Raw genomic sequence first — 27,548 nt, forward strand, 5'->3', positions numbered from 1 at the left:
ATTCCTTCCAAAGAAATCCCAGAGTTGATCTCCTTCAGAATGGACTGGTTGGATGAAGAGTGTTCTCCAACACCACAGTTCAAAAGCATCAATTCTTTGGCGCTCAGCTTTCTTCACAGTCCAACTCTCACATCCATACATGACCAGTGGAAAAACCATAGCCTTGACTAGACGGACCTTTGTTGGTAAAGTAATATCTCTGCTTTTTAATATGCTATCTAGGTTGGTCATAACTTTCCTTCCAAGGAGTTCAGTTCAGTTCAGTTCAGTTGCTCAGTCGTGTCCGACTCTTTGCGACCCCATGAATCGCAGCACACCAGGCCTCCCTGTCCATCACCAACTCCCGGAGTTCACTCAAACTCACGTCCATTGAGTCGGTGATGCCATCCAGCCATCTCATCCTCGGCCGTCCCCTTCTCCTCCTGCCCCCAATCCCTCCCAGCATCAGAGTCTTTTCCAATGAGTCAACTCATCACATGAGGTGGTCAAAGTACTGGAATTTCAGCTTTAGCATCATTCCTTCCAAAGAAATCCCAGGGCTGATCTCCTTCAGAATGGACTGGTTGGATCTCCTTGCAGTCCAAGGCACTCTCAGGAGTCTTCTCCAACACACAGTTCGAAAGCATCAATTCTTTAGCGCTCAGCCTTCTTCACAGTCCAACTCTCACATCCATACATGACCACAGGAAAAACCATAGCCTTGACTAGACGGACCTTAGTCGGCAAAGTAACGTCTCTGCTTTTGAATATACTATCTAGGTTGGTCATAACTTTTCTTCCAAGGAGTAAGTGTCTTTTAATTTCATGGCTGCAGTCACCATCTGCAGTGATTTTGGAGCCCCAAAAAATAAAGTCTGACACTGTTTCCACTGTTTCCCCATCTATTTCCCATGGAGTGATGGGACCAGATGCCATGATCTTCGTTTTCTGAATGTTGAGCTTTAAGCCAACTTTTTCACTCTCCTCTTTCACTTTCATCAAGAGGCTTTTTAGCTCTTCACTTTCTGCCGTAAGGGTGGTGTCATCTGCATATCTGAGGTGATTGATATTTCTCCCAGCAATCTTGATTCCAGCTTGAGTTTCTTCCAGTCCAGTGTTTCTCATGATGTACTCTGCATAGAAGTTAAATAAGCAGGGTGACAATATACAGACTTGACGTACTCCTTTTCCTATTTGGAACCAGTCTGTTGTTCCATGCCCAGTTCTAACTGTTGCTTCCTGACCTGCATACAGATTTCTCAAGAGGCAGGTCAGGTGGTCTGGTATTCCCATCTCTTTAAGAATTTTCCACAGTTTATTGTGATCCACACAGTCAAAGGCTTTGGCATAGTCACTTTCTTCAAGAGGCTTTTTAGTTCCTCTTTACTTTCTGCCATAAGGGTGGTGTCATCTGCATATCTGAGGTTATTGATATTTCTCCTGGGAATTTTGATTCCAGCTTGTGCTTCTTCCAGCCCAGCGTTTCTCATGATGTACTCTGCATAGAAGTTAAATAAGCAGGGTGACAATATGCAGCCTTGACTTATCATATGTGCCACTTGAATCTGTGTGGTGAAGGTGTACAATATAGTGTCTTCAGGTATCTTCTAGAAGCTGACAAAACAAATTATTTTTTCCTGCACCCTGTCAAACTTTAAAATGTGGACTTCAGAAAAATTTAAGCAAAATTATATCTTTTGATAGAACTTAAGATTTATCATTCTATCCCAGTTCATCCTACGATGGTGGTAATAGGAGAGACGTTGATTTGGACAGGTTCTGATTTTAATACTCATCTATTTGATCAAAATGTATATTTAATTCAATGTACTTATATTTTTGTAGAATTTAAAATTATAAATTTATTCTGTTCAATATCTCAAAATGTGAAAGACATCTAGGGTGAAACTCATTTTTGTTGATAGTGGATGCAATTTTATATTTCACAGAGTCTTGGACTTTTTCTGGCTTGTGAGATTAACTGCATACACTGGTATTGATTGCTTTCTGATGTTGCAGAGAGCTCATGTTAGTGAAATGTCAGCTCTGCTGTATTGTTTTTGCTTTCATTATTTGCATTTTCAGTCCTTAGTTGCTTTATAGAAATCTTTTAAAGTCATTTCTCCATTTTCCAGGGATTTTTTTTCTTCATTAAAACTATCAATTTAAACACACCCTTAGAAAACCCAATTTTCAAAATATACTGAAAGCCAACAGTCACTTTCAGAACTTCCACATTGTGGAACTTGTTCTTACTCCTCAGAATGACATGTATGATGTATGTGTCTCAGGACTCTTTCATAAAGGGCCGGGTGTGACACTGGAGTCAAAGTACACAGTATATATTAGTAATTAGTGATTTACTTTTTTGAAAAAGGAATATAAATAGAAGCTGCACTATTTTATTTCTGCACTCCAGTGGAACCCCACCCCCACCCCTTTTGCTTTTTCTACCACAGGTGCTAGAATACCTTTAAATAGCAAGCATGTGTTCCACTCTTGGCTAATGAGATGTGAGCATCTTTGACTAAATGAGGGGGTTTCCAAAAAAGCTACCATAACAGGGTGAAATCAAGTAAAATGTCTTAGCTTTTACCCTTCTTTGTCCTGCTTGTAACACTGGGGCAGAAAGGAGCTGCAAGCAAAGCAGAATTGATGTAGAGAGCCTCCCCGGTCTCAATTATCACTAGTTTTGTACTGTTCATTCCCAGACTTCTTGTATGAGAGCTGACTGGTGAGCAGCCCTTCCTTGAACTAGCTGGTAATTCATGGTGCTGCCAGGTGGGGCTGAAAGCTCATTTTGCCACTGGCTGTCACTGCCACCACCCCGGCCGGGATACCAAGGCTCGGAACCTGCCTCTGCCGGTGAAGGTGGACAGGGAGCTCCTGCTCAACCTTGCAGATGCCAGGAGGCGGGGCGGCTGTGGTTTTTAGGTTGCTGTTTGGCTACAGTTCTATGGACCAGCCTTCTGTGTGTGGTCACTGCTACATGAGGAGCAGGGTAACAGGCTCTTTCCTAAAGTCTCCCCCACCTCTTCTGATTTCTACCTGCCGTTAAGCAGTGCCAGGTTGGAGGCTTCTGCAGTGTCCCGTTTCGAATATACAGATGGTAATAAGGGAACCCAGAGAACTCTCTGCTAGGACATTCCTCAGGTTCCCAGGTCCTTGACCAGTTTGCAGCCTTCTTTCCATCTAAGCTGGAGTCTTCCTATGCTTGTCTGGTGAGTGCACGGTCATCTAATTTTAGGAGGAAAGACTTAGGAGGAACGGGCTGCTACATTCTGGCCAGACCAGAAATTGATTCATGATTCAGCTCCTGATGCCAGATTGTTGTTGTTTGGTCACTGTTGGGGTCCTTTAATGGACCGGGACCTGGCGGTCTGGAGGCGACGATAAGAAAGTGAAAGAGAGAAAGAGGCTGATACTCCTTGTTTTGTGCAGAAAACTGACAAAGTCCTTGACACAGGACTTAAGTCTCTCATGAAGGCAACAGGCGCCCTCTTGACGAGGGGTAAAGGCACAGGGCGCCTTCTCGAGAGAGTCTTAGAAGCCCGGGCAGGAGAGTGAGCGAGATGGGTCTCTGCGCTCCAAGGAATCAGCCAAAGACAGCGAGAGAGAAAGAAAGAAAGAAAGATATGGGGACCCAAGCTCTGATGGAGCAAAGTTTCTTTAATGATTTTTCTGAGTATATATAGGCTGTAGTACAAGAAGTTTCTTTCGTCAGTGATAAAGATCAGAAAACCAAACGTACAGTAACTGTTACCAAGGGAAGAAGGGATGATGATCACAAGGTCAGGAGACAATCCATATCTCAAGAAAGAGGATCAGAACTGAGCGGTTTTGTCGTAAAGAGAATGTTTACTAAAGGAGATTCAAGCCTGTCTCACACAATGACCGCAGGTCCTGGGAGCAGCCTGCTGTTCCGCTTAAAAAGAAACAAAGGACTTGTGAGAAACAGCACGCAGGATCCTCCTGTTAAACATTCCCCGACAGGTCACTAAGAGGTGTCCGAGATTTTTGTGACCTCATTAATAGCAGCCCGCTAGGCTTTTCTGTCCATAGGATTTCCCAGGCAAGAATACTGAAGTGAGTTGCCATGCAATCCTCCAGGGGATCTACCTGACCCAGGGATCGAACCAGCGTCTCCAATTGGTAGGTGGATTCTTTACCACTGATTCAGTAGGGAAGCCTGCACGTTCCAGACATCAACTGTCAAACATTCTAGCGGCTTCTTTTCAATTCTTACGTTCATGTTTCCTACAGTTATCGGTTTATGCAGTAAGTAAAACAATTTAACGGAGAAGGCGATGGCACCCCACTCCAGCACTCTTGCCGGGAAAATCCCATGGACGGAGGAGCCTGGTGGGCTGCAGTCCATGGGGTTGCGAAGAGTCAGACACGACTGAACGACTTCCCTTTCACTTTTCAATTCATGCATTGGAGAAGGAAATGGCAGCCCACTCCAGTGTTCTTGCCTGGAGAATCCCAAGGACGGGGGAGCCTGGTGGGCTGCCGTCTATGGGGTTGCAGAGAGCTGGACACGACTGAAGTGACTTAGCAGCAGCAATAGCAGCAAAACAATTTAAAGTATATTTTAATCTTTAATTAATGCTGACTTCTGATTGTATATGCTTTCTTACTGATGCTTTTTGCAGAGAATTTTCCAGGGCAAAAAGCAAAAGATAAAAGTGCATTAAGAACCCTTGTTATTTAACATTATTCTTATATGAGATTAAAAACTATATTTAATGCTGTTGTCTTGTACAACTGTGTGGTCTTATTTTCACAAAGTACCTTCAGTAATTTGTTCAAGAATACTGTTCAGAAGAGTGTCAGAGTATTTATGCATATTGACTTAAAAGCAAAAGGCTGTAACTGCCACACATGATTTTAAATGGCCTCATTTCTTCTTTAGGAATGATGAATGCCCATTATGATGATATCCACGTCTTGATGGAATTTTTTGTGTCTTTATTCCATCTTTTACATTGAGCATGAAGCTTACTAAATTGGAAGGCATGGTTGCTTCAATTATCGATGGGGCCAATTTTCCTCTCATTTCTGTCTGAACAAACATCACTAGTTTGGAATATGCTGGATTCCTGTAAACAAAGGAAGAGTTAAAAAATATAAAGAATTTTTAAGTTTATCTATTGAATTTAAAGTTTATAAGGAGCAGGATTCTTATTTACCATTGATTGCCAACACTGTGCTTATGACAGGGGAAATAGTGACTGAAGGAAGGAAAAAACGTGGAATGATTTGCACACTCAAAATTATTTTACATAAAAATATTAAGTAGTCAAACTATATCTTAAAGTCTTCAGTTTTAGTTATCATTTCTTTCTTGTCATTTATTGACTTTTTAAAATTATAAAAGTAATATATGCTTATGAAAATTTAAACAGTAGAGCATTTTCATAATTCCCCTTCATTCTGTTCCCCAGTCACTATTTATAGTGTTGACTGTATCTTTTCAGATTATTATCTATGGATATACAAAGATAACATGTGTGTACACATATGTTTATGTACCCTATATACATGTACATATACATTCTTACTTTTGCAAAAATGAGACATTTATTTTTCTGGAACTAGTTTCATTTTCCTCTTAGTATGATACATGCACCTCTGTGTCTGTACAGATCAGCTTATTGTTTTTAATGATTGCATATGGTATTTCATACTCTATTAACCAGTCCTCTGTTGACTATCATGGAGTTATTTCTTACTTTTTGCCACAATAAATAAAGCTGTAATAAAACATCTTGTAATATATCCATTTGCACCTCTAGAAATATTTATATTGAGTTTCTAGGTCAATGTTTTTGTGTATTTAACATTTTGAAATGTTATCTCCAAGAAGACTGTAGTATTTTATATTCTAACCCAGTGAACTTCAAACTAGAGGATATGAAGACTTTCCAAGGGGTATGAGAGGCTGAATAACATTTAAGGGAATAAGTTTTCAAATCTCTGACTTCCATGTACCTTTTCCTTAAACTGATCTGAGAATATCTCTCTGATGGACATGCCAGCTTTTGTTCCACCAGCCTGATCACACCAGCCTTCTTTATAGAACCTTCTGCTTTATAGAACCAAGGGATGTCTCTCATCTCCCCCAGCTAAGACTGAATAGTACTAAGGTGCTTTATCCTGGCATATAAATATAAACATGAGTTGCTAGAGGAAAAATTCAATCAATTGGAAGTGAGTTAAGAAAGTGAATGACGGATGATGGTAATAAAACCTTACCATGTCAATTCTTTCCTTTAAATAAAATTTAAGGATCTAATTGAGTTGTCAGCTGATAAGTCATTACAAACAATTTTTTATTATAGGTCACTACGTAATATGGAATATAACTCAAAAGAATGTCAAGGGATTGCATGATGGCACTAGCGTTCTACTCTCCAGTTTAACCCACCTGTTCATGTGAACAAAGTTTCTTACACTTACATTCATAAAAATGCAAAGTAGAAGTAGACTTGATGTTGCTCTATCTGATGGGATATCTAGAGTAGGCCTTTTGTCCCACGTTTTTTAGTTAAGTGAGTGTAAGTGATAGAAGCATGAACTCTAAAACCAGAATGCATAGTTTGAAGCTAAGCTTTGCTGTTACCTATGTGTGACCTTGAGAAAGTTACTTAATTTCTCTGGGTTTCCATTTTCTTTTCTGAAAAATAGGGATAGTAAGAGGACTACTTTATGGAGTTCTTGTGAGGATCAAATAGTTGACACTTGGTATCTGTAAATTGTAACAATGTCTCAGTTCAGTTCAGTTCAGTTGCTCAGTCATGTCTGACTCTTTGCGACCCCATGAATTGCAGCACGCCAGGCCTCCCTGTCCATCACCAACTCCTGGCCTTTATCCTAACTCATGTCCATTAAGTTGGTGATGACATCCAACCATCTCATCCTCTGTCGTCCCCTTCTCCTCCTGCCCTCAATCTTTCCCAGCATCAGGGTCTTTCCAAATGAGTCATCTCTTCGCATCAGGTGGCCAAAGTATTTGAGTTTCAGCTTCAACATCATTCCTTCCAATGAACACCCAAGACTGATCTCCTTTAGGATGGACTGGTTGGATCTCCTTGCAGTCCAAGCAACTCTCAAGAGTCTTCTCCAACACCACAGTTCAAAAGCATCAATTATTCGGCGCTCAGCTTTCTTTATAGTCCAACTCTCACATCTATACATGACCACTGGAAAAACCATAGCCTTGACTAGACGGACCTTTGTTGGCAAAGTAACGTCTCTGCTTTTCAATATGCTGTCTAGGTTGTCATAACTTTCCTTCCAAGGAGTAAGCGTCTTTTAATTTCATGGCTGCAGTCACCACCTGCAGTGATTTTGGAGCCCCCAAAAATAAAGTCTGACACTGTTTCTACTGTTTCCCCATCTATTTGTCATGAAGTGATGGGACCAGATGCCATGATCTTCGTTTTCTGAATGTCGAGCTTTAAGCCAACTTTTTCACTCTCCTCTTTCACTTTCATCAAGAGGTTCTTTAGTTCTTCTTCACTTTCTGCCATAAGGGTGATGTCATCTGCATATCTGAGGTGATTGATATTTCTCCCAGCAATCTTGATTCCAGCTTGTGCTTCCTCCAGCCCAGCATTTCTCTTGATGTACTCTGCATAGAAGTTAAATAAGCAGGGTGACAATATACAGGCTTGACGTACTCCTTTTCCTATTTGGAACCAGTCTGTTGTTCCATGTCCAGTTCTAATTGTTTCCTCCTAACCTGCATACAGGTTTCTCAAAAGACAGGTCAGGTGGTCTGATATGCCCATCTCTTTCAGAATTTTCCACAGTTTGTTGTGATTCACACAGTCAAAGGCTTTGGCATAGTCAATAAAGCAGAAATAGATGTTTTTCTGGAATTCTCTTGCTTTTTCAATCATCCAGCAGATGTTGGCAATTTTATCTCAGGTTCCTTTGCCTTTCCTAAAACAAGCTTGAACATCAGGAAGTTCACGGTTCATGTATTGCTGAAGCCTGGCTTGGAGAATTTTGAGCATTACTTTACTAGCGTGTGAGATGAGTGCAATTGTGCGGGAGTTTGAACATTCTTTGGCATTGCTTTTCTTTGCGATTGGAATGAAAACTGACCTTTTCCAGTCCTGTGGCCACTGCTGAGTTTTCCAAATTTGCTGGCATATTGAGTGCAGCACTTTCACAGCATCATCTTTTAGGATTTGAAATTGCTCAACTGGAATTCCATCACCTCCACTAGCTTTGTTTGTAGTGATGCTTCCTAAGACCCACCTCACTTCACATTCCAGAATGTCTGGCTCAAGGTGAGTGATCACACTATCGTGATTATCTGGGTCGTGTAGATCTTTTTTGTACAGTTTTTCTGTGTATTCTTGCCACCTCTTCTTAATATCTTCTGCTTCTTTTAAGTCTTTGCTGTTTTTGTCCTTATTGTACCCACCTTTGCATGAAATGTTCCCTTGGTATCTCTAATTTTCTTGAAGAGCTCTCTAGTCTTTCCCATTCTGTTGTTTTCCTCTGTTTCTTTGCACTGATCACTGAGGAAGGCTTTCTTACCTCTCCTTGCTATTCTTTGGAACTCTGCGTTCAAATGGGTATATCTTTTCTTTCCTCCTTTGCTTTTCACTTCTCTTCTTTTCACAGCTATTTGTAAGGCCTCCTCAGACAGCCTTTTTTGCATTTCTTTTTCTTGGGGATGGTCTTGATCCCTGTCTCCTGTACAGTGCCACGAACCTCATTCCATAGTTCATCGGGCACTCTATCAGATGTAGTCCCTTAAATCTATTTCTCACTTCTACTGTATAATCATAAGGGATTTGATTTAGGTCATACCTGAATGGTCTAGTGGTTTTCCCTACTTTCTTCAATTTAAGTCTGAATTTGGGAATAAGGAGTTCATGATCCGAGCCACAGTCAGCTCCTGGTCTTGTTTTTGCTGACCGTATAGAGCTTCTCCATCTTTGGCTGCAAAGAATACAATCAATCTGATTTTGGTGTTGACCATCTGGTGATGTCCATGTGTAGAGTCTTCTCTTGTGTTGTTGGAAGATGGTGTTTGCTTTGACTAGTGTGTTTTCTTGGCAAAACTCTATTAGCCTTTGCCCTGCTTCATTCTGTACTCCAAGGCCAATTTTGCCTGTTACTCCAGGCATTTCTTGACTTCCTACTTTTGTATTCCAGTCCCCTATAATGAAAAGGACATCGTTTTTGGGTGTTAGTTCTAAAAGGTCTTGTAGGTCTTCACAGGACTGTTCAGCTTCTTCAGTGTTAGATACTTAGGGTCACAGAAATTAAAACAAATTTTAAAAATTAGGTACTTATTCTTATAGAGGTATGATAGAAAATAAACAGTGATTGATAAAAGAACCCAAAGCATAAACACTGATTGACAAAAGAACCCAAAGCTTAAACACTGATTGATAAAAGAACCCAAAGCATAAAATATATTTTATTTGGATAAAATTATGCAAGGGAAAAAGAGTAAAAATATCAGATCAAGGAGAAAAGAAATGATATAATATTTCTGATTGTTAAAGGTTATATGTATTTTGAAACTGATAATGTAGTGGTAGGTTTCAAGTTGTTACGGTATTTAGGTTCTGATGAATGCACTTAAAAGGGTGATACAAGCATTTTTTTAAAGTGTCAAGATTTATAGTATGCTGGAAATTTCACCCTCTTGATATAATGCTATGCAAAATTTTAATATCAACTTAAAAATGTGCAAGGCAATATATGACTTTACAAAATTCTCTTAGAGGGGTTTGAAGACCACTGCTCCAACCAACCATATGAGCATCTATTTTCTTAAACCCTTTTCCATGCAGAGTTTAGACTGTTTTTACATTGTTGTAAATGGCTGGACTCATTAGCAATTTGTATGGCCTTAAATCTCTATGTGAATTTACTAGGGCTTTACACAGTTAACAAAGCTTTTTCAAGATTTATTGGAGAGTACGCTTACTGTAGATAATATGTTTTATAAATTTACTATAGGACTTGAGCTGCACAGAAGGAAAAGGTACAGAAGAATCACTTTTTTGTCAGTATCCTTCTCCAGCAGGTTGCTAGGCAGAGTTCCCACTCTGGGTAGAATATCTAAATTAGTTTCTCTCTCTCTCTCTCTCTTTTTTTTTTTTTTTTGCAGTGGAAAGGGAATGGTGACAAGGTGCAAGAAGGGGACTTTACCCGTGAAGCACACTTTAGGTGGTGTAACTTCCCAACCAGAGTCTCCACTAGCAGCTGATTCACCTACCTGATACGGAGTAATAATCTTTCCCTTGTTTTATCCTTTCCTGCTGTGGAGAATACAGTCTTGGCTATATGATCAAAATTGATAGATGGGGAGAAACACTACATTGTCATTGTCATCATCCTCTGAACCAATGATCCTGTCCATCAATGTAGATATTTGTGGATTTCTTTCAGTTCTCTAATTCAGTAGAAAATACTAAGGAATATGGGTCTAAATGTCATTTTATTTTGACTTCCTTCACATACACGTTTTTCTCCTACTGAGTGGTTTACATCTGACCAATATAAAGTTTTACATGTCGTTTTCGGTGCCAGTATCTTTTATTAAATGTAAACTCATTTAGCAAATATGTAAGGAAGCTGTAGAGTGATATATAATGAATTAATATATATATGCATTTACAGAATATGTGTATTGGATGTCACCATCTTATCCAGTGGCTGGCCACCTGTGGGCAGAGACTCATCTCTAATTTCTCCAGCTCTTCCCTCTCTGAATTTACCTACTGGGTGGCTTATTCTGCAGGTATCTGTTCACAGTAAGTAGTCCATTGGAAAGAATATATTCAAAGTAAAGCATGATTCATTGCTGATAAATGGAACTATTATACTTCTAGAGAAATTTATTTTTCATTTGCAAAAATCCTTTAATAATTCACAGAAGTGACTAATGGAGAAACACAAAGCATCAGGGTAAGGTTAACTGGAGGGCACGATGATGTCTGTGAACATGTGACTAGTGCCAGAAACCGCAAATTATACTTTACAGGGAATTATCTATTCTGATTATACTTAAGATGAAAAATACTTGAAAAATTATTTTAAAAATTGTATTTAGGGGCATTTTTTCCCCCCCACAACAGGATATACCAGAAAATATTTCTGGTGAGTTAGTTAGCAAGTTACAAACTGAACTAAAAAATGGTTAAACAATAAATATATGGAAATGACACTTACTCTTGCACAGGTAAACATATATAGCCACAAGCATGGTTATAACCTCGGATGTAACTTGAGGATGGAGGATATGCTGGAAAATCCACACTAGTAGCTAAGTGATCAAAAGAAACATTAAAATGAAACCTATGTCACAAAGATGAAAAATTCTGTTTCCAGTAGCATATTTTCAAAAATGTGTGACACAGCATTTGATTTGACACTGACATTAATTTTAACATAGGTATGCACGTTTGCACACTTGAGTGTGTACACAGGCCAAAAATGAAAAAGTACCATGCTACAAGTACTAGCATGAAAAAGGATCACTGCTGTCCTCTCCAACTTTTTCATGCTAGCACTTCTCAAGATGCTGCTACCTTTTACATACAGGAAGAGCTGTTAAAAGTATGATTTATTTACTTTCTGAGATCTGAAGCAGAAGTTACAAAGAAAAAAACTCATCTACTAGGATAGATTGTTTAGGTTTATCATTTTTAAAATAAAATATTTGATGTGTTATTTAGCCTGTCAATGGAGGCAGTTTAAATGCTCTTTTCTGCCAATTCCCTGTAGCTAACTTCACTGTATGATTAAAAATCAGTAGATTTTGTTTTAGGAGTTATGCAGTGTAGCTGCAATACTCCATGTGAAGGTAGAAGGGAGAAGATCTGATTATCATCACGTTTATGGTAATTATAGATACTCGTCCTAAAACCATTTTAAAATATGTATTTCTTTAGTCTGTGCAACTGAATCCTGCTCATCAGAGAATTTTCCTATATGATTTTAATATACATAATCACTTCAGTAGGAAATACAACATTAAGCTCTAGTTAGGAGACAAAATGTGGGAAATGTGTATGCATTTCCCATTTTCATGATCTGTTCCATCATCTTAATAGAGCCAGTGATGTTGGCAAAATGGTACTGCCAGAATTGATATTAACATATTTTTTCTCTGTTTAAAATATGGAGATTATATTTGTCTTTTTTTTTTTTTAATTTTGTTACATTCCACAAACAAGTATGGGTCTTTTGTGAGGCACACAGTGTGGTAGTTAGCACAGATTCCGGAAAATCAGAAAGACTTGAGCTGCTGATTAGCTATGTAACTTGATTTCTGTGAACTTCAGTTTCCTCACTGGTGAGAAAATGAATGCAAAACATTTAGCTAAAAGCAAAGTACACAGTAAGCTAAACAACAGTGGAAACATTAAGAAGAAAACTATCAGTGTTCATCAAAAACTCATTCAAAGAAAATCACTTAAAAGCAAATTCAGTAGTGATCACTGAATGACTGATTATAACTATTCATGGATTTTATCCTCTATACTTCTTTTTGACCTTCCCTCTGACCATCAAAAATGAGACACAAATAGAATGGTTTCAAGATAGACAATAAAAGATCAATAAGACATTTGACTGTGTGGATCACAATAAACTGTGGAAAATTCTGAGAGAGATGGGAATACCAGACCACCTGACCTGCCTCTTGAGAAATCTGTATGCAGGTCAGGAAGCAACAGTTAGAACTGGGCATGGAACAACAGACTGGTTCCAAATAGGAAAAGGAGTACATCAAGGCTGTATATTGTCATCTTGCTTATTTAACTTCTATGCAGAGTACATCAAGATAAACGCTGGACTGGAAGAAACTCAAGCTGGAATCAAGATTGCTGGGAGAAATATCAGTTACCTCAGATATGCAGATGACACCACCCTTATGGCAGAAAGTGAAGAGGAGCTAAAAAGCCTCTTGATGAAAGTGAAAGAGGAGAGTGAAAAAGTTGGCTTAAAGCTCAACATTCAGAAAACAAAGATCATGGCATCCAGTCCCGTCACTTTATGGGAAATAAATGGGGAAACAGTGGAAACAGTATCAGACTTTATTTTTTGGGGCTCCAAAATCACTGCAGGTGGTGACTGCAGCCATGAAATTAAAAGACGCTTACTCCTTGGAAGAAAAGTTATGACCAACCTAGATAGCATATTCAAAAGCAGAGACATTACTTTGCTGACTAAGGTCCATCTAGTCAAGGCTATGGTTTTTCCTGTAGTCATGTATGGATATGAGAGTTGGACTGTGAAGAAGGCTGAGCGCCAAAGAATTGATGTGTTTGAACTGTGGTGTTGGAGAAGACTCTTGAGAGTCTTCTTGGACTGCAAAGAGATCCAACCAGTCCATTCTGAAGGAGATGAGCCCTGGGATTTCTTTGGAAGGAATGATGCTAAAGCTGAAACTCCAGTACTTTGGCCACCTCATGCGAAGAGTTGCCTCATTGGAAAAGATTCTGATGCTGGGAGGGATTTGGGGCAGGAGAAGGGGATGACAGAGGATGAGATGGCTGGATGGCATCACTGACTCGATGGACGTGAGTCTGAGTGAACTCCGGGAGATGGTGATGGACAGGGAGGCCTGGCGTGCTGTGATTCAGGGGGTCGCAAAGAGTCGGAGACGACTGAGTGACTGAACTGAACTGAGCTGAAGAGATCTCTGATTCAAATGGACAGTATTTTGTGTTATAGGCAGTGAATAAGTTTTTAGGTGCCCTCATTTGAAAATGAGATGATTAAGGAAAGCTGTATGAAAATATGTGACACAAATATGTGAAAGTGGTGAACATCAGTCCCCAGTGGTATATATGGTCAACAGAGCTAATTGTGCGCGTGAGTGCTATTAGCAGAGCTATTACTCAGACTTGTACTCCGAAGCTTAAAGAGTCCTACAAGTGGAAAAGAGTAATTAGCAACAGTTAACTGTCCCTGTCCCCAAGTAGTTACAGTAGGGGAAACTGTTCACATAGGAATAGCGAGATTAAATTGAATTGCAGAGGAAAGAAAAGGACCCTAGTGTACTACTGTCCTACCAGAGTTCCTTCACCATAAATTATCTTGAGTTCTAGGAGTCCAAAGATCTCTGGGGTGTAAACTGGTATGTTTTAAGTGAATAATGCAAATAGGAAGTGGTTACACATTTGCATTTTACAGAGTGACACATTTTTGGCTGGGGGTGGGGGTAGGATAAGGACTGGAGAAGTAAATGGCAACCCACTCCAGTATTCTTGCCTGGGAAATCCCACGGACAGAGGAGCCTGGTGGGCTACAGTCCATGGGATCACGAAGAGTTGAACACAACTTAGTGACTGAGCAACAAGCAATGGATAAGAGTATGTTAAAACTTTCAGTTTTTAAAGGAATTGTAAGCACATTTATGAGAGCTATCTAGTGGAATTTTCTTCTGGAGTTTTATCAGTTTTTAGATATACCCATTCTACATATTCAAATAGAGAAGTATATATCCAAAGATCCATTTTGTTTCTTGCTAGTTTTGTGATGTATGCCGTGAAGGTTTAGCCTGCAAGTATCTATCTATATTCAGTGCTGCAGGGTATATGCTGCAAAAAGGCCAGGAGATGCCACAGTCTTTGGCTATGATGTAAATGGCATCTCCAGAATTAGGTTAAAAACTTCAGGCTTACCTACATTACACATGTATTTATTGGACTCACCAAATAAATATAAGAATAATTAATTGAAAATATTCTTTCAAACTGTGAGTTAAAAGAAAAAAAATTATTAATGACTCATAGTAATTCCCAAGTGTGGGCAAATTGTTTCAACTTACAACTGATAACATCCATATTTCTTTCGTAGTGCTTCAAAGAGACTAAGTCGATAAAGTCTCTGGGGGAAATTGAGCCCATGGCAAAACTTTGTGTAATGGTATGACACAGGAATGTATCCTGAAACAAATCAAATCATAAAGATTACAACAATTATTTAATATCTGTTCTTTGTACTGCTCCCCAAAGACTTTCACTGCCTAAGGTTGGCCTGTTTTTGGAAAAAGCAGGGCTTTGAGGTTTTAAGAATTTACCACCAAGTCAGCTTGCATTTTCAGTGTTAAAGAAATATTAGATGTGTAATTATAAATGCAAGGCAACAAAAGCAAAAATAAAAGAGTGGCACTACATTAAACTAAAATGCCTCTGCATAGCAAAGGAAACCATTAACAAAATGAAAAGGCGACCCACAGAGTGGGAGAAAATATTTGCAAATCATATATCTAACAAGGGGTTAATATAAATTGCAAATACAATAAAGTTAGAAAAGAATCTTGATATTAGCTACTATTTGAATTTTTAGATGAAGAAATTGAAGCCTAACATTAAGTTACATGTAGAACTAGAGAGATGTACAGAACTAGAACCCAGGTTTCCAGATTTCCAGTACAATAGTGTGTCTGCTACTCCACACTGACTAGGTAATATATTCAGAATAATATATTGACTTAGCAGCCTGTGGTGTAAAGCCTAAAATTAAAGACCAGTATATCGCTGCTTTGACATCTGTTAAATTTGGGTCTTGAATGGCCAAACGGCAAGATCCTCTCTTCACTCTGTTCCCATAGACAAGAGCCCTTAGTCCAACAACCCTCCTTATCAGCAGGACAAGACACAGCTCCTACTTATACCTGAGTAGTGGGTTTTAGTTCCCTGCTACCCTGTAGAATTAGTCCAACAATGAATCAGCTCCTCCTGCAAGAATCAGGGGTCACCTCAGCTTCCTGATACTACAGAGCCTGCCGTGCACAACCCCTGGTTATTAACTCTGTTCCTGAATGCAGCTCCCCGGTCACACTGCGGGGCATGGTGTGTCCTGGAGCACTTAGCTGAGCTACTCCATGTACTGCTGCCCCAGCTTCCATTTTGTTTGGCCAAGCAGCCTGCAGGGGATTAAACAAACACCAGCTCTCTCACGTTTAAGCATAGCCTAGATAATAGCCTGCAGAGTCACAAGCAAATGTAAGTTCCTGATATGACTTCCCCAACAGCCCTTCTGATCAGCAGTCTCCCACACTTCCCAGGACCTTCCCCTTGTGAGCCCCTTAGAGCAGACCCCCTGTGTTTACCAAAATCCTGTCCTGTTTGGTTCCAAATGATCAATCTGGCCTTAGCCTAGGAACCCCAAAGCACTCTACCCACAGACCCTAATAAAGGCGTGAGTCCACCTCTGTCTACACCCTGCCTTGACCTCCCCACGTGGGGCCCTTGATGTGTGCTGTGCACTTCCTCCAGGACTGTAATAAACTTCTCTATTTCAATTTCTTTTGTGGTCATTTGTTGAACCTGGCTCACCACTGGCATCCTGTGGCCCACCAACAAATGTTAATTTAACAAAGTCTTAACAGTCTTCCTTTCCTGGGCTGTAATTAGTATTAATAAATGGCTGTAGATCTTATTTGTCTAAGTGCTGGTGTCGAGTGTTTGTTTGACCACCGCCATAACCCTAGAGCAGGAATCCCTTCCTCACCAGTGGGGTGAATGAGTCAATTAAAATGCACCCTTGCAAAATGAATGCTACAAACATTCATAAGAAGGCAGGAAAAGTCTTCTCATTATGTAATGTGATTCAGAGATATTATGGTATACTGAAAAAGACATAAATCTGAATCAGGAGACCAGTATAAGTCCTGGTTCTACCATACACTGTGTTGACCTTGGGCAAATCTAAATTTCTCTGGCCACCTGATGTGAAGAACTGACTCATTTGAAAAGACCCTGATGCTGGGAAAGATTGAAGGCAGGAGGAGAAGGAGACGACAGAGGATGAGATGGTTGCGTGTCATCACTGACTCAATGGACATGAGTTTAAGTAAACTCTGGGAATTGGTGATGGACAGGGAGGCCTGGCGTGCTGCGATTCATGGGGTGGCAAAGAGTCAGACACGACTGAGTGACTGCACTGAACTGAACTGAAATTTCTCTGAATATGTTTTCAAGTCTTTTGATGCCAAATCTACTATACTTTCCATTATTGTAGCTGACTTGCAGCAAAAACTGAATATCTGAAAAAAACCTGAAATATCTGAAATGCTAATGAAACTATAATTAGTATCATACAATTATGAATGAAACAATACAATGTTTGCATTTTCATTTGTGATAGACCAAGTTCATATCCCAAGAGGGTCACAGACATGTGTTCTCTGTGGACAAGAACTCCAGAGCCTTTCTACAAGATGAAACTACTTTACCTTCCCGGGGTTTTCTACAACCTCACCCTCATCCCACATTTTAAAATCAGTTTAATAGAAGGAGGTACAGTTAATCTACAGAGTTCTAAATAAACGGTAAAATTATGGCAGTTATGTGGGACATTTGTCTGATGAGTGAAATGGGCTTGGAGACTTGAAGAACCAGACTCAGTAATCTGGAATATTACAAATGCAACTGTTTGTAAAAATCATAAAAGTTTGCATTCCACCAACATTCTTCACCTTTACCATTTCCTTCTAATAAAATTATTATTAGCCAAAATATAGAAGTCACTTTTTAAAAACAGCCTACTAAGGTGTAATTTACGTATCGTGACGTCTAGCAGGCTTCATAAGTACTGGAGTGACACGGTATTGCAGCAGAGTTCCGAGTCCCTCAGCGACTCCCATCTTCTGTTTCTCCCCCTTCCCGCCGCATCTCAGTCTCTCTCCTTTCACCCATTTCCTCTCCTCCTGTGCTCTCAGTGTGGCCTCGCCTCACCCTGCTCCTCTGCACTTCTCTGCCCTATTTGCCTCTTGCATTCTGTCTTCCTTCTCTCACCTCTAGGACTTTAACTTCCTACTCCATTACCTCTATTTTTCTTTTCTCTATTTTTATTCTTCCCTTTCATCTCTGAGATAATGTATTTGAAAGTGTTTCTAAAACCACAACCATCATAATGTTATTTCACACATGCTTTTAAAAAGTTACATGCTATTTGTTCTTAAGTCCTTAACAGTATCTACAATGTTATCTAGTGTGTTATGACTATGATAAATCTGCTGACTTCTATCAACAAGGCATGCTGAATTTTTTTTCCCCTTGATGGAGGAGACAAATCCACGAGTTCAGTCCTCTCAATAACCAAAGGCACACGTGTGCAGGAGAGCTGACCAGTTTCAGAATGTGGTATGTACTGAAAATAGAATAAAGCTAACTGGAATTGAACTCTTAATAAGGAAAAAAGTTTTAAGCTTTTTATAAAGATTTCAACTTGATTTGAATATATAAAATACAGATGTAATAAACTGAAATCACTACGATATAAAAGCTAAAAGTGCATTAATACAGTAAAAGTCCAACATTAAACAATAAATTACCGAATCAATCTTTAGTACCATGTTGTACATTTTCAATGAATTGTCCCATCTGACTCTGTTTTCAGGTTTGAAGAGGAAATCAGATAGTTTAGATGTCGATTCTGGAATCATTCCTTCAACACGATATCTATGGTTAACAAAATAAAGAAAATTCAAAATTTAATTGAATTTAGCCTAAGTTGAAAATATGGTATCACAGTATAAAGCACACTAATTTAACAATATAAAGAAAATTTGAAGGTAATATTAGCAATTTAAAATACTAATATTCAATTGTAAGTTGTTGCTTAGTTGCTAAGTCATGTCTGACTCTTTTGTGACCCCATGGACTACAGCTGGTCAGACTCCTCTGTCCATGGAATTCTCCAGGCAAGAATACTGGAGCAAGTTGCCGTTCCCTTCTCCAGGGGATCTTCCTGACCCAGAGATCAAGCCTGTGTCTCCTGCATTGGGAGGCGGATTCTTTACCACTGAGCCACCAGGGAAGCCAGTAACAGTTTTATTTAAATATGCATTGCAATAGTTAATATAAATTATTTAAAAATTCATTTTCAACAAATTTTGTTTGTACTGTTTCTATAGTTGTCTTTTTTTAAAATTATTTGGCTGCACCATGTCTTAGTCACAGCACCCAGGTGGGCTCTTTGTTGCTGTGTGTGTGTGGGCTTCCCTGTAGGTCTGGCTTGTCTCCAGAGTGCACATGCTCAGTGGTCATGGGGAGTGGGTGTAGTTGCCCTATGGCTTGTGGGATCTCAGTTCCCCAAGCAGGGATTGAACCATGTCCCCTGTATAGGGCGGTGGATGCTTAACCACTGGACTATTAGGGAAGTCCCTATCATTGTCTTTTTAAAAGGACTACTTTCATTTATAATTTTTCTAAATTCTTTCTCATAAACTTTCACGTGCTCTATTTATCATAAGCCTCAAGTAACTGACGAGACGCTTGTGTGGTTGTGCAGCATCTTGTGGCCTTAATTCTTAATTTAAGAATGTAATATGATATAAGCAGAGGTCAGAAAACTTTTCAGTAAAGAGCCAGATGGTAAATAATTTGGCTCTGCAGACTTCATGTTCTATGTTGCAATTATTCAACTTTATTAGTGCAGCAGTGAAAGAGCCATAGACAATATATATAATAAATGGGCCTGTCTGTATTATAATTAAACTGTCAGTTTTCACTCCAATCCCAAAGAAAGGCAATGCCAAAGAATGTTCAAACTACCATACAACTGCACTCATTTCACGTGCTAGCAAGGTAATGCTCAAAATCCCTCAAACTAGGCTTCAACAGTATGTGAACGGAGAACTTCAGATTTACAAGCTGGATTTAGAAAATGCAGGGTTTTAGAAAACCAGAGATCAAATTGCCAACATCTGTTGCATCAGAGAAAAAGCAAGGGAATTCCAGAAAAACATCTATTTCTGCTTCACTGCTGCTCCTACTAAGTCGCTGCAGTCGTGTCTGACTCTGTGTGACCCCATAGACGGCAACCCACCAGGCTCCCCCATCCCTGGGATTCTCTAGGCAAGAACACTGGAGAGGGTTATCATTTCCTTCTCCAATTTTCTGCTTCACTGACTTCTGCTAAAGGCTTTGACTGTGTGGATCACAACAAACTGTGGAAAATTCTTAAAGAGATGGGAATACCAGACCACTTTACCTGTCTCCTGAGAAATCTGTATGCAGGACAAGAATCAGCAGTTAGAACTGGACATGAAATGATGGACTGCTTTAAAGTTGGGAAAGGAATAAGGCAACACTGTATGTATATTGTCAGCCTGCTTATTTAACTTCTATGCAGAGTACATCATGTGAAATGGTGGGCTGGATGACTCACAAGCTCTAATCAAGATTGCTGGGAGAAATATCAACAACCTCAGATGTGCAGATGATACCACTCTAGAGGAAATTAACCCTGAATATTCATTGGAAGGATTGATGCTGAATCTGAAGCTCCAATACTTTGGCCACCTGATGGGAAGAACTGACTCATTAGAAAAGACCCTGATGCTGGGAAAGATTGAAGGCAGGAGGAGAAGGGGGTGACAGAGGATGAGATGGTTGAATGGCCTCAGTATGAGCAAGCTCCGGGAGATGGTGAAGGACCAGGAAGCCTCGCGTGCTACGGTCTGTGGGGTTGGAAAGAGTAGGACACGACTGAGCCACTGAACAACAACCATCCTCCGCCCCCTGCCCCGCCCCGCCGCCCCCGCCACCAAAAGAAACTGAATCAAATTTGGGTTTTCTAAATAACATATCATTATCAATAAATGAACAACTCTTAAAAATATGGTTTAAAAAATGTCTGCACAACTTCCCTTAGTGTATTTGAATTTGAAACAACAGGTTCCTAAAAAATATCCTTAAAAGCAGCTTACAGAAAAAATTATAAAAGAATCTGCCTGCCAATGCAAGAGACTCAGAAGACATGAGTTCGATCCCTGGGTCAGGAAGATCCCCTGGAGGAGGAAATGGCAACCCACTTCAGTATTCTTGCCAGGAAAATTCCATGGACAGAGGAGCCTAGAGGGTTACAGTTCATGGGGTTGCAAAGAGTCGGATACAACTGCGCAACTTAAATGTGCACACATGTGTACACACATACATACACAATATCCTTAAAAGCACTTACAGAAAAAATAATATCTATTTGCAAGAGAAACATATTGGGGAAATAAACTTTAAGTGGTTCACTTAATGGAAAGGTGAAATGTTGAAAAGACCACAAAATAAGAAAATACCAATCTATTTTTATAGTAATTAATTCTTGAAGTGTAAATTTCCTAGCTTTGTGAAGTATTCACTAGAAGTGATTTTTTTTTTCTACCTTCAAGTTTGAAAATTCGATGGCACATATTAGTCTATTTTTTTATCCACGTTTCAACAGTGACTTTATAAGTAATTTCTATTTCCTGTTCACTATCAAATAATGTCTTATTACTAATGAAGTAGCACTGAATTCTTGGAGAAGGCACTGGCAACCCACTCCAGAACTCTTGCCTGGAAAATCCCATCGAAGGGGGAGCCTGGTGGGCTGTAGTCCGTGGGGTCGCTAAGAGTCAGGCACGACTGAGCAACTTCACTTTCACTTTTCACTTTCATGCACTGGAGAGGGAAATGGCAACCCATTCCAGTGTTCTTGCCTGGAGAATCCCAGGGATGGGGGAGCCTGGTGGGCAGCCGTCTATGGGGCTGCACAGAGTCGGACACAACTGAAGTGATTTAGCAGCAGCAGCAGCAGCAGCAATGAATTCTAGATACATCAATGTCATTGAATTCAAAACCATGATTATAAATAGGAAATTGTACTCACAGATTTCCATGGAATTTTTTAGAAGCCTTGCTGGAAACAGTTATTTTTTTCTCAAAGAGGAATAAAAAGTCCACAAATAAATTAGCTGTCAGATACAGAAAGAAATGAAATATAAAAAACAAACAAAAAAAAAGAAAGTAAAATGTTTTTTGGTTTGTAAAAGAAAATATTTTTTAAAATGTCTTTGCAATGATTTGTTTTCCATTAAAAAACAAACTCTTGAAATATATTTAACTTGTTTTCTTACTGAATTCTTAACCACTTTCCAGCCTGATGTATCTTGATAGTAACCTAAAATTTCTTGAGCAGTTTGTTGGGCAAGTGCCTTATAGTCCATCTACCTGCAAATAGGCAAAGTATTAAAAGCAAATGACTGGTGAGAAAGAAATCATACAAAGATTTTTTAAAATGCTGTATTTCATTTTAATACTATTTCTAAATGTCTGTCACATAGCAATGAACAATAATTCTATTTTGAATGCATGCATGCATGCATCTTTTTTATTCAGTATTTCAAATGAGAAAATGTGATATATTACAAAGAGCAGGCTTTAGCTTTGGAGTCAGAGACTGGAGTCAAATCCTGTCTCTGCCACTGACAAATTGTAAACCACGTTATTTAAATATTTCTCTTTCCCCATTTTATCAAACTGTAAAACTGGGATAATACCTAACTCAGTAGAACTGATGTGAGGATTAAATGAAACAATGCACTTAAACATCTTTCCCCTTTACCTGGCACATATTATTTCTAAGAAAGTCTTGCTTCCTTTCTCCTGTGAAGCAACATAATCTGTTGATCAGGGGTTACTGGGGCTTTATCTCTTTTAAAGTGAGTGGCAGAGGCACTGAAGGACCTGACCCCTGGCTTCCTCTGCAAAGTCAACTTCTTCCTGTTTCCTTCTCTCCCTCTTAGCACCAATCATATTGAGCTTCCTGGTTGTTCCTCAGATACAACCAAGCAACTTCCTACCTCAGGGTCTTTGTACTTGCTGCTCCCTGTGCTTGTAATGTTCTTCGTCAGTGTGTTCACAACTGACTCCTCCTCATTAGTGTCTTTCCTTAAATATTCTCTTCAGAGAGGATCAAGTTCATATCCATTCAGATCAAACAGATGTATTGAACTCTTGCTAAGGGTTAAATATTGTGGTATCTGTGGCAAAAGCAGTTGAGTATGATCCTGTTTCTGCTTTGAACGAGCTCAGGAAGATGGTGTCTCATTGGTCCTTTGGCCCATCACTCAGTTTTCAGTTAAGGGAAGATGGCTGGTGTGGTGGAAAGAATGACAACACAGAAATGGATTCAAATCTTGGCTTTGCCATGTACCACCAACTTTATAATTTAGGGTAAACTGCTTAGCCTTTGGACTTCAATTTTCATTTCTATAGATGGGGGATCATAATACCTGTCTCATGGGGTTATTATGAGGATTAAGTGATTTAATATATGTAGAAGTGATTGAAACAGTGTCAGGCCCTTCTTGGTGAGCAAAGGTTAGTTTTTGCTTTTTCTTTAAATGGACATATTTAAATCTAGCTAAAAACAACCAAAAACTCTCCTAAGAGCTGCCTGAATAAACCTTCTCACAGTTTATCAGCACATGTCTTCCAGCTCTCACCTAAATGCCTTTAGATTGGATCATAAATCTACTTTTCTCTTGTTTTAGTTCTTCAGCAAGGCGTAGCACCTAATTGACATCTATACTTGAAAAATGTTGGTAAACTGTTATAATTCCTTCTTCTTAGGAGACTCTTGGTTTCTTTACCTTTCCTAGTAGATCTAATCCAGACTTTTAATAACTACTGGGACTCTTCTCCAAATCCTGATGGATATCTCCATATCTTTTAACCTGTGAAGGAATAAAAGTGGAAGCAGAATTATTTTGATCCATGAATTAGAAAATATATTTGATAATTTCCTTAATATTTTTTCAGTGTCTTTGATTTGTACTTTATGTACTCATTTGGAAACATATACTATGCTTCCTCAATGTAAGAAAAAGAAAGAACATAAAGATAATGTTTATGAAAAGAATTTTTAAGAAATTATCTTTTAAAAGGACAGGCTTAAAAGACACTTAAGTGTGAAATGTGGATTAAAATGTCTAAGTTTTTAAGCTCATGCCACTAACAATCCTTGGTTGGTCCCTGACCTGGGCCTCTCCCAGCGTATATATCACAGTCCTTTATTTCCTACCAACAACATACTTGATACTGAAGGACCATGAAATTGCAGATTTTTTGCAACATATCACTAGAATATAAGCTTTCTGCAAGGACTTTGTCTTATTCATTTTCAAATCGCTAGCACTGCTTACTGACACAACAAACATGTGCTTAACTGAACCACTCAGCTGAATTTTATAGCTTCTGGACCTTTTCGTTTGCCAAGAAAAAAAAAGGGGGATGGTTAAGCCTAGTGGGCTAGAGAGGATGAGGAGATGAAAAGAGCCAACGGCAAGACTCCAGTTGGACAGTATTACCTGGTGATGTAACACTGGCTGAGCAGGAACATGTTCAGATCCGGTAATGATCAAGGATATCTTCACCCACAGGGTCAGTGGAAAATAAACAAAAACCAATATTGAGATGGCATCTTTTTCTGATAACACCACTCGGTTGAAACTGGATTCTTCGCACCTCACATCCTGTCCCAGCCTTGTAAACAGGTTCCCATATGTTGTTAAGTGGCTCTTTACATCTGTTTGTATAATCTCCCTCTTTCTGGGCTGCCTGAGTGGGTCCCCAATCCGTGCTGGGTCACTGCCATTCTTCCCTGGGAACCAAGGTCCCCAAGGACTTTGTTAAGTCGCATCCGGGCCCAACTCCCTCCTCCAATTCCGCGTCTGCTTTGAACGCGAGGGAACTGGTGGGGAGACCAGGGGAGCCGGGTTCACGGAAGGGAAGGGGAAGGCGCAGACAGAGGGAGGGAAGAACGTGGTCCGGGGAGCGGCCCCCCGGGCCGAGTGGCTGTCTTATCCTGGGAGCGGGTTTCTGAAAGCGGGGAGGCCGAGCGTGTAGGGAGGACTGGATAGAGGGGCTGGTTCTCAAAAGACTGAAACAGAAGCCGCCAGGGTTCCAGGTCCCCCTTTCTGCCCAGTCCCCTCTTGAAGCCTCGGGAAACTGGCCGAAGTAAGCTCAGCCTGTCATCCGTGGAGACCGGCCGCACCGAGCCGTAACCAAGACCGGGAGGACCTAGCGCGTGCGGGTCAGCAACACTGAGGTAGCTTGGGATCTCCGCACCCCGGAACGGAAAACTACATTTCCCAGCGGCGATCGCGATCCGGCCCCTTTCTCTCCGCCCCGCCCCTCGCCCCGCCCCTCGCCCCGCCCTCTTCCGAGCACCACGCATGCGTACCGTAAGTCAGCGCCATGTTGGGTAAGTTTGAAAGCGAGCGCGGGCGTAGTGCTGGGCTGTGACGGCGGAGGGCGATCCGAGCGAGCTGAGGCGGAGGCGGGGCGGCAACCCGGTCGGGATGCTTTGTTGCGTCTCGCATCCGGTGACAGCTCAAGGCTTTCAGTGGAGAGTTGTGGACGTGTGCGCTTTTCTCGTGTTTTTTTTTTTGGCCCTTCGTCGGTGAGTTCGGCCCATTCCTTGACAGCCTGAAGGGACGGGAGGGGAGGGCTAAGGGAAGGATGGTGGGGTGGGAGAGGGACGGCGTCTCCGAGGCAAGGCGCGGCCTGAGAGGCCGGGTGGAAAGCGGGCAGCTTCAAGAGGAGAGGCTCGGAATGGGACGGAGGGGGCCTGACCTGGCCCTCGAGCGCTTCCGGAGGCTGAAGCGGGCCGGGGAGGGAGGCTCTCGGGCTTCGGGGGCCGCCGCCTCGCAAAGACTCGGCCCGCCCACTCCTGTTGTCTGATAACGGTTTAGAGAAACTGTGTCTGTGACCGCGGCGGTGGGTGGGTGGGCGGGGGATGCTGGAATCCCCGAGGGAGGTGGGTCCTAGTTCATTCAGGGCGCAAGCTTTGAACCCGAAGATGCCCCTCAGCAGGGGCGCCAGCGATCTTCGCTTTCCAGGGTCATTAAGTCTTGTTTTTGCGGCAACTGCAAACGTTCATTTTCCTAACATAAATCACAGAGCCGCTCAGTCATTTATTTCCTGTGAGCTATTACCATATTGGTTGGTTAACGCTGTACGTTCTGCGTTTGAATCAAAGGTAGTTGAAACCACTGGCCACTCGTTTCAGCATTATATTCGTCGGAATGATGGATTTCCTTTTGGAGCGGCGTGCTGAAATGTTTATGGAAGCAACGGTAAGAGACAGCGAATTTGCTTCCAAATAATTCTGTGGCGGACGTGAGGAAAAGTGAGTGGATAAAGAGTGTGGTTGTGTTGGTCACTGATGCAGAATGATGGGTGCCCAGGAGTTGACTTAAACTTTTTTCTTTTGTGTACTTTTGGAAAGTTTGCCCAGTAATAATTCAGTCTTGGGTTTTCTTTTTGCTTCCTGTGAATTAAGATAAATATTATTACCCACTCACTGAGAACTGTAATCCAAGAGCTTTCCCTTTTAGGGTTTTGTTTTTAAGATTTTGTAAAATAAAATATAAAATTGGTAATCTGTGCTGTGTTGGAATAAGGGAGGAAACGTTTGGTCAGGTTTGTCATCCAAGAAATATTTACTTGAGATTTAAAATCATTAGAGGGGTGAAGAAAGGGCAAAGCTGACTTGGTCTAGCCAGTCTTTAGAAGGTATACCAGTAGTATCAGAGCATTTGGGGGAAATAACAATTATCTTATGTTCTACTGATGCTTCGGTTGACTACTGTAAACTCTGACCTTTTTCTCGTCTTAAACTGAAGGCTTTCTCCGTGTTCTAAAATCAAATTTGACAGCTATTAAGATTACATTAAATATTGTTATAACATAAACGTTCCCAAAATTATAACCCCCGATTGAGGGCGGGAGGAGAAGGGGAGGACAGAGGATGAGATGGTTGAATGGCATCACCGACTCAATGGATATGAATTTGAGTAAACTGCAGGAGTTGGTGATGGAAGGGGAAGCCTGGCCTGCTGCAGTCCGTGGGGTAGCAAAGAGTCGGACATGACTGAGAGACTGAACTGAAACATGTTATAATATCATAGCATATGATAAGCCCTAGACCTTAAGCTTTCATTTTCACTTCAGAAAATCCATTGATTTAACTAAAAGAATATCATGTTATTTACTGAAGTAGTCCGTGTTCATTCTGTTACTTCTTAGGTTTTCAAATATAGATACTGTTGTTGCTAGATTAATGTAGACTGAAATTCTCTCAATTTTAATAATGGAAAAAAAGATGAGGGCATTGAGGCAATTTTTCCATACTGTTAAGTCTCCTTGGAGAGGAGGGCTGACTCTGTTTTACATGAGAATTGAAAATAGGGTAGTATCAAAAAACCAGTGTCAGAAAAGGATTGTTAAAACTGCATTATTTTAGGAAAAGAACATTTTGCCAGCTTATTTCACGGTAAGACTTGCAGTTTATTTCTTTATCGATGAATATTGTAAATTATTTTGTTTGCTTAAGTTTTTTGGGAAAAAGTTGCCTAAAGTTACATATTGGCATTTAAAATGTTGAAAGTGGATAATTAGTCTCCATTTTTCCTTCTTGTTTCAACTGTGTCATTTGATGCCTTTTAAAAATTTATCAGGCACCTACTGTGTGTAGTGTATGGTGGTGGGCTTATGAGTTGAACAATATTTTGTATAGGGGAATGTTATGTATTGTGATGTCACAGAGTGTATCAGCATAAGAAAAGACTACATCAGTAGTTTACAGGACTTTAAAAAAGTGAGTATTCTTCCCTTGACACTTTCTATATAGTCTTAGATGATTTTTTAAAAAATGTATTTGTTTTTAGTTGGAGGATAATTACAATATTGTGTTAGTTTCTGCCATATCAACATGAATCAGCCATGCATATGTCCCCTCCTTCTTAA

The 27,548-nt window shown here is 40.2% G+C and overlaps 1 protein-coding gene across 1 annotated transcript; it reads right to left on the reverse strand.

Annotated features, from left to right (window-relative positions):
* Positions 1 to 4,879: 4,879 nt before the first annotated feature.
* STARD6 (StAR related lipid transfer domain containing 6) lies at positions 4,880 to 21,961 on the reverse strand. The gene is made up of 6 exons (XM_052660384.1): positions 21,872 to 21,961; positions 21,625 to 21,674; positions 18,311 to 18,437; positions 14,798 to 14,915; positions 11,191 to 11,284; positions 4,880 to 5,081 (listed from the first exon to the last, which is right to left on the reverse strand). The coding sequence occupies exons 1-6, from the start codon at positions 21,959 to 21,961 to the stop codon at positions 4,880 to 4,882; spliced, it is 681 nt and encodes a 226-aa protein (XP_052516344.1).
* Positions 21,962 to 27,548: the final 5,587 nt, after the last annotated feature.

Source organism: Budorcas taxicolor, chromosome 22 (assembly GCF_023091745.1).
Source record: "Budorcas taxicolor isolate Tak-1 chromosome 22, Takin1.1, whole genome shotgun sequence".
Taxonomy (NCBI): Eukaryota; Metazoa; Chordata; class Mammalia; order Artiodactyla; family Bovidae; genus Budorcas; species Budorcas taxicolor.